Raw genomic sequence first — 8,101 nt, forward strand, 5'->3', positions numbered from 1 at the left:
TGACACAAATTTTTTCTATGTTTGGATTCAATTGACACTTTTACACCACGTGAGGACGACAATGAAACTTTTTTAAAAATAAGGATGAATTTGACACAATTCAACCAAACTGGGGACAAAGGAAGCAATTAAACCTAAAAAAAAAGTTAAGAACACGCATATTTTAAGACAAAGCAGTGAAAAGAGTAACATTTATCTTAGGTTTACAACAAGTATACGATGTTATGTGTAATATAGATGAAGTTATTTATTTATTAATGGGGAAACGTAGTATTAATTTCTGCTTTTGGAATTTCCACGCTGACAGGGGAGACCAAAGAAGAATTCGACGTCGTTTGGAGTGAAGGACAAGATAAAACGGCGACGTGGCATGTAGTCATTCCGGTGCATTCGTTTTGTCCACCCCGCTCAGGATTCTTCCATACTCACAGTAACAGGCCCACTCTCTCTCTCATTGCTGCAAGAGAAGACAGAGAGAAATGGTAGCGAGTAAAGCAAAAACCCTAGGTGCGTAGAACAATTAACAAACCATAATTTACATGCAAATCCATAAATACCCTTCTTTCTCTTCTTTCTCTCTCTTTCTCTTATACCCAATCTCATCTCTCACACACACTCACTTTACATCTTCAAACCCAGCTTCAAAGAAACCTAATCTCTCTCTTTCTCTCTCTCGATTCGCACACTTCAATCTGATTCCATTCCTTCCTTCTCTCAAGTTTCATTCGGTACGTTCGCTTCCTTCGATTCCGTTCCACCTAGATTCAGATTCGTCTACTTCTTCCTTCGTCCTTCCAACCTCGAATCTCCTGCTACTTAGGGTTTTGCATAATTGATTTATTTTTATATATCATCAGCTGCATGGATCTTGTTTGTTATGATTTTGGTTTTGGTTTGATTGATTTTTGTTGTGGTGATAATTTCGATGGTGCGGTTGCGTTGCGTCTTATGCAGTTTACTGCACTATATGCTTCCTAGAAAGAGAGCGAGCGAAGGAGGAGTGGTAGTTGAAGGAGAGAGTGACGCCGCCACTAACAGCAATACATCGAAGAAAGCTCGGATCGGCTGCTTTGCTGCCTGCTCGGGTGCAGAGGGATCGGCGGTGAACGACAGCGGCCGGGGATTCAGTGCCAGCGGGAGCGGCGGGGACAACAGCGGCGGCGGGAACTCGATCGAAGGAATGGCGTTCGGGGTCTCGGACCCAGCGGAGATCGACGAGGATCTGCACAGTCGGCAGCTCGCCGTCTATGGCCGGGAGACCATGAGGAGGCTCTTCGCATCCAGCGTCCTTGTTTCGGGGATGAAGGGACTTGGCGTTGAGATTGGTAATTGGGTTTTTTAACGCTTCAATTGTAATTTTTTTAATTTCTTTCTGGATGTCTTGTTTTTGTGTTGGTTTTCTTAGGGGTTATTTATGGGAATGACGGTGGAAATAGTTAAATCTTTGGGGTTTATAGGAGATGTAAGATTTATGAAACATGCTTATTCGTAAATGTTTGTATTCATTTCTGCATAATCACTTATGAAGAAGAACATAAGAAGGTAACTTGAATCGAGCTTCTCTCATAAGATAAAATCAACTTGGTGGATTTTTGTTGTTGTCCTGCCACGGGTTTCCCCTAGTCTACTGGGCCAGATACTATTACTTGTGCATTGAACTTCTATAGAAGCTTCTCTCATTTAACATTTGCAAAAGTTGAGATACATAAGTTGATTTTAGCTTTTAAGAGAAGTTGTGCATATTTACCCTTTTATTTTCTTCTATTATAAAGGGTTACAAAAAATTTATCCAAAAAGGTTCTAAATTAATTTAGACTAAGTGTTCGTACTAGCAGTGGTTTACCCTCCGCCCCCCTCTCTAAATTGAAGGAAAGGAAATTGTTTGGTTTGTTTTTTGATAGGATTGGTGCTAGGTGGATTGGTAATTTGGTCCCTTGTCCCCTTTGTAGGCTGAGAAATGAAGTGAAGGGGAGTAATAGACTTGTACAATTCACGAGCTTGTTATTTGTAGTACTTGCTTAAAATGATCACTAGTTGCTCACTATTTCAAACTTTATATTGTTGACTTGAGAATTGGGATTATATTTCACTGTATGAATATAGCTATCAACTGGTTAAAAGTCATCGTTGGATATCTTTGGGCAATTGCTGAATGTTTGTACTTATGCCTATTCTTTAGCTAGTTAAAAGTGGGACTTTGATGTTTTTAATGTTTTCTCATATAGATTTGAGTAGTGTAAGCCTTGTTTTTTCTGTAACCAAATAATGTTTACTACCTGCAGCGAAGAATCTCATTCTTGCTGGGGTGAAATCTGTAACCTTGCATGACGAAGGAGATGTGGAGTTATGGGATTTGTCCAGTAATTTTGTGTTTTCAGAAAATGATGTTGGCAAGAACAGGGCAGTGACTTCCGTTAGTAAGTTGCAGGAACTTAACAATGCCGTGGTTGTACTAAGCTTGACAACTAAGCTGACTACAGAACAACTGGCTAATTTCCAGGTACTTTCAATCTTGATGTCTACTCCTTTTTCGTTTTTGGAACTTCATGTTTTCCTTAAATGCACTTATATGTACATCTGCGCCATATGAAGTGATTGTATGTGCGCTTTGGCATGTTTTACTGTCCATTGAATTTTTGGAATAAGGATTTTCCTTGTGCATATGTTGAAGGGCAACTTCTAATGTTAGTTATTTGTGTTCAATGCCATGTACGTGAAACTTCTCCATTGATGCTCATTATTTGCAAAACTGGGTGATTAACAATGGGTGAACAATATTGTGCCATTTTAAAATGTGATTGATGAAGGAGGGGGGTTCCTCTTAATGCATAGTCAGTGGTTCCTTTGTCTGTAATACTACTATGCTTCTATCTTGCTTTACATATGCCTGAGTTATTTGTTAGCAATTTAGTTGTGCTTGGGTTCTGAATGTAATGAGGCACTAGGTTATTTTCTCTCAATTTTATTTGAAGTTAATTAAAATGTTTTTGTTGATAATTAAAATGAGGTATGCGCATGTTAAGTGATTATTGATGATTGTGATAGTAGTATGATATGTTTTCTGGGGTAAAGACGAGTATTGGAAATAATGTGGTCACCTGGTATGAGACAACTAATTGCATGTGTTAAACCTGATTAGTTGTGTACAGACACACGATTGTCCTTGCAATGTTTGATAAATAATATTATTTGTAAAAATCTGAAGTGAAATAATGTTAGATTATATATTGATCATAAAACTGTGAGGAACATGTTTGAATTTTCTTGACCAAATCAGCAAAATATAAACTTGTGAATTTTGCGACTTTGATGTGATTTAGATTGTGAAAGTTGGTCAATGGTGTTCTTTAATGTGAATTTATTCTGCTTTCCTGCAACATGAATCTATATATTTTTATTTATTTAAACTATTTTGTAGGCTGTTGTTTTCACTGAAATCAGTCTTGAGAAAGCCATCGAGTTCGATGATTACTGCCACAGTCATAAGCCTCCTATTGCCTTTATTAAAACTGAAGTTAGGGGCCTTTTTGGTTCTCTGTTTTGTGATTTTGGGCCCGAGTTCACTGTTTTTGATGTTGATGGAGAGGATCCTCATACTGGTATAATTGCGTCCATCAGCAATGACAATCCAGCTCTAGTTTCCTGTGTTGATGATGAGAGGCTCGAGTTTCAGGATGGAGATCTGGTTACATTCTCTGAAGTTCATGGTATGAAAGAGTTGAATGATGGAAAACCAAGAAGGATAAAAAATGCTAGAGCATATTCATTCACTCTTGAAGAAGACACCACAAATTATGGTAGATATGAAAAAGGTGGTATTGTCACGCAGGTCAAGCAACCAAAGGTTTTGAACTTTAAACCACTGAGGGAAGCACTCAGTGATCCAGGTGATTTTCTTCTGAGTGATTTTTCTAAGTTTGATCGCCCACCACTACTGCATTTAGCATTCCAGGCTTTGGATAAATTTGTCTCCGAGATTGGTCGCTACCCAGTTGCTGGTTCAGAGGATGATGCACAGAAACTTGTATCCATTGCCAGTGATATTAATGGTAGCTTAGGTGATGGAAAATTGGAAGACGTGAATCCAAAACTTCTACAACAATTTGCCTCTGGTGCTCGAGCAGTATTGAATCCTATGGCAGCTATGTTTGGTGGAATTGTAGGACAAGAGGTTGTAAAGGCATGCTCTGGGAAATTTCATCCACTTTTTCAAGTAAGTAATAATGTTCTTGGTCGTCACTGTATCATCTTTTATTTTGAAATGTTGTGTGGTGCAGCTGAAAAAATATTTTTCTTGGACTTGGTCAACCATTTGGTTTGCGCATTCAGTTTGCTGTTTCAGTTGATGTTTTGTTCCTCTGAACTTTCTACACTTTGTTGAATTTGATTTGGCTAAGATTTTTTATTTTTGGATCATGTTCTTTTCTTTTACGACAACTTGAACCCATTGAGCTTGAACAAAATTTCAGTTGATACCCCTCATTTTTTATTATATAGGAACATACCTTAATCTATATAGCCACATAACACTATATTCTTTGCTACCACCTATCTCCCCCTATTTTTTGTGCTGTTATATATGTGTGTGTGTGTGCATATATATATATATATACATATATATATCAGGGAGGTCAAAATAATGTCAAAAGCGGGAGGGCTATGGGGCATAATTTCATTAAACCTGAGGTCAAAATATAACAGGGAGGTCAAAATAATGTCAAAAGCAGGAGGGCTATGGGGCATAATTTCATTAAACCTGAGGGATGAGTGTAATTTTCCCATTGTTTAGTATTTGTGATTCTTCTAGCATTCAAGCATGACATTATACCCTATCTCTGCATAGCCCCTTAATACTACTTTGAACTGAAAGTTAGCCTTAACTTGTGGCATTACCATAGGTGTGTTACTGAAATCTCTGAAAAGCTTTGTGCTTTGGTCCACTCAAAACGTGTACATACCAAATTTTAAGCAAATGGTTTTATATATTGATTAGTTTAAATACCTATGTTCTAATGATGTTTGAATAGGGGATCAGGGTTCCAATACAACAGTTCCAAAATATATTGACTTTTTTTGTTTGCTTAGGATGTATAGAATAATAGAAATAATTTGAGTCAGACTACTATATCTAGTCTATCTTCACTTTTTTGTTGGCCTACTTATTGGACGCATTAATTGTTTTGAGCTTATAATATATGTCCTTTTTTGCAGTTTTAACTTTAGTTCCCTGTCTGATCTTTGCAGTTTTTCTACTTTGACTCGGTGGAATCGCTTCCTACGGAACCACTGGATCCTAATGATTTAAAACCATTGAATAGTCGTTATGATGCACAGATTTCAGTTTTTGGACAAAAGTTGCAGAAGAAATTAGAAGATGCTGAAGTTTTTGTTGTTGGATCTGGTGCATTGGGATGTGAATTTTTGAAAAACCTTGCTCTAATGGGAGTTTCTTGTGGCCAGGGAAAACTGACAATTACTGATGATGATGTTATAGAAAAGAGTAACCTGAGTAGACAGTTCCTCTTTCGTGATTGGAATATTGGCCAGGCGAAGTCGACAGTTGCTTCTTCAGCTGCTGCTTCTATAAATCCTCGTCTGAATATTGAAGCACTGCAAAACCGTGTTAGCCCTGAAACTGAAAATGTGTTTCATGACACCTTCTGGGAAAATTTGAGTGTTGTGATTAATGCATTAGACAATGTGAATGCAAGACTGTATGTTGATCAGAGGTGCTTATATTTCCAGAAGCCACTTCTTGAATCTGGAACACTTGGAGCCAAATGCAATACCCAAATGGTCATTCCCCACCTAACAGAAAATTATGGTGCATCAAGAGATCCACCTGAGAAACAGGCACCTATGTGTACTGTTCACTCCTTTCCACACAACATTGACCACTGCTTGACTTGGGCTCGGTCAGAGTTTGAGGGTTTGCTTGAGAAAACTCCAGCTGAAGTAAATGCATATTTATCTAATCCAACCGAATATACTAACACAATGAGGAATGCCGGTGATGCTCAAGCAAGGGATAACTTGGAGCGTGTTCTTGAGTGTTTGGATGAGGACAAATGTCTGACTTTTGAAGATTGTATTTCATGGGCTAGGTTAAGGTATGTTTGTTTGATAATATATGCTTGCGTTCTCTTGTGATATCGTCAGAGCTTATTGGAGTTTTTTGTGCGGACTACACTCATACATGGTTTTTTATTCACAGGTTTGAAGATTATTTTTCTAACCGGGTAAAGCAATTAATTTATACTTTTCCTGAAGATGCTGCAACTAGTACTGGAGCTCCTTTCTGGTCTGCACCAAAACGATTCCCTCGTCCACTGGAATTCTCATCATCTGATCCGGGTCATCTGCAGTTTTTGATGGCAGGTGCCATATTACGTGCAGAAACATTTGGTATTCCAATCCCTGATTGGGGTAAGAATCCTAAGAAGTTGGCTGAAGCCGTTGATTCAGTGATTGTACCTGACTTTAAGCCCAAGAAAGATGCAAAAATAGTGACAGATGAGAAGGCAACCAGTCTCTCTTCTGCTTCTATAGATGATGCAGCTGTGATTAATGATCTAATCGCCAAGTTAGAGGTGTGCCGGACAAAGCTGCAACCAGATTTCAGGATGAAACCAGTTCAATTTGAGAAGGTCTATTTTCCTTTCATTGAGTTTTTGCCCTTTCTGAATTTTCAGTGATGATGGATAAAGCCTTCTCTTTTGTCACATTGCATTTTGGTGGTTTTGAATTGGGGATTTTAGTTTGGTGAGGTTTTGTATTTGCTGGGAGGCGAATTCTTTCACCTGCATTTCATTTATTTATTATAATCTACTTTCATCCAAAGTTAAAAATGACCTTTGTGCTGGAAAATTACAGGATGATGATACAAACTACCATATGGACCTGATAGCTGGACTTGCTAACATGAGGGCACGGAACTACAGCATTCCTGAAGTTGACAAACTCAAGGCCAAGTTTATTGCCGGGCGGATCATTCCAGCAATTGCAACATCAACTGCCATGGCCACGGGGCTTGTATGCCTGGAGCTGTTCAAAGCTTTGGATGGAGGGCACAAAGTGGAGGACTACCGAAACACGTTTGCCAACTTAGCATTGCCTCTCTTTTCCATTGCAGAGCCAGTTCCACCCAAGGTCATCAAGCATCAAGATATGAGTTGGACAGTTTGGGACAGATGGATCGTAAAAGACAATCCTACTCTAAGGGAGCTTCTTGATTGGCTGAAGGCGAAAGGTTTGAATGCTTACAGTATTTCATGTGGAAGTTGTCTGCTCTATAACAGCATGTTCCCTAAGCATAAAGAGCGAATGGACAGAAAGATAGTGGATTTGGCTAGGGAGGTGGCCAAGGTGGACATACCTTCATACCGGCGTCACTTGGATGTTGTGGTTGCCTGTGAGGATGATGAAGACAATGACATTGACATCCCCCAAATATCCATCTATTTCCGTTAGGTTCTTTTCGACATATCAGGTGTGTCCGAGACTTATCTTTAGTTAGAAACAGAATATGCTTGACTTTCGGTTCCATATTCATAATGGGTATACACATGGCGACACTGTCGACCATATATTTATATGAATTGAAAAGTAAATTTAGTTCTTTGTATGTTATCTCGTTCTTGCGACGATGAAATGATGTAATTTCTGAATATAAAAAATCCTTGGCGACAGCGTCATTGTGGAAAATTTACTTAATTATGATGATTCTTGAGGTCGCTTGAAAAACTGTTAGCCTAATGTAGTTTATAGTATTGTCCAACACGTTTCTAAAATTTGAAGAAGCGTGTTATGCGATTTGTTCGGCAAGAGATAGTAAGTGCTTGAATAGTAGGCCGGGATGATTAAAGTTGAATAAGGGGAAAAGTGTCGATCGGAATGTAATCTGGAAAGTTGCAAGTTCGACAGGAAACGTGAATCGAGACTTCTCTCGATTGATCTGGTCACTCAAAGGTAGTTCAAAACTTGGATGTAACGTTGAGATTGATCATATTTCCGTCCACTTTTTGGATCCTCTAATTTCTTAGATCTAATGCCTTCATTTCTCAATTCAACCATCCTTCGCTGCCTTTGAATACTTGATCAT

General features: G+C 38.6%; 1 protein-coding gene across 2 annotated transcripts; it reads left to right on the forward strand.

Moving 5' to 3' along the window:
* The first annotated feature begins 322 nt into the window (after positions 1-322).
* LOC108338032 (ubiquitin-activating enzyme E1 1-like) lies at positions 323-7,743 on the forward strand. 2 transcript variants are annotated; one of them, XM_052879946.1, is made up of 7 exons: positions 323-507; positions 955-1,325; positions 2,283-2,500; positions 3,419-4,213; positions 5,245-6,110; positions 6,215-6,647; positions 6,874-7,743. In XM_052879946.1, exons 2-7 carry the CDS (start codon positions 968-970, stop codon positions 7,468-7,470), a joined length of 3,267 nt encoding a protein of 1,088 aa, XP_052735906.1. In that variant the 5' UTR covers positions 323-507; positions 955-967; the 3' UTR covers positions 7,471-7,743. The 2 variants fall into 2 exon arrangements, with proteins under 2 accessions (XP_052735906.1, XP_017430175.2); XM_017574686.2 differs by having other exon boundaries at positions 324-728.
* The last annotated feature ends 358 nt before the right edge of the window (positions 7,744-8,101 follow it).

The sequence above is a fragment of the Vigna angularis genome, chromosome 7 (genome assembly GCF_016808095.1).
Source record: "Vigna angularis cultivar LongXiaoDou No.4 chromosome 7, ASM1680809v1, whole genome shotgun sequence".
Classification (NCBI taxonomy): Eukaryota; Viridiplantae; Streptophyta; class Magnoliopsida; order Fabales; family Fabaceae; genus Vigna; species Vigna angularis.

What these genes read in the sequence shown, in the direction of transcription:
- LOC108338032 (XM_052879946.1), top strand. Translation starts at nt 968, where the DNA reads ATGCTTCCTAGAAAGAGAGCGAGCGAAGGAGGAGTGGTAGTTGAAGGA. An exon ending in GGGACTTGGCGTTGAGATTG is followed by an intron (nt 1,326 to 2,282) that starts GTAATTGGGTTT and finishes TACTACCTGCAG; the next exon opens with CGAAGAATCTCATTCTTGCT. An exon ending in AATTTCATCCACTTTTTCAA is followed by an intron (nt 4,214 to 5,244) that starts GTAAGTAATAAT and finishes TGATCTTTGCAG; the next exon opens with TTTTTCTACTTTGACTCGGT.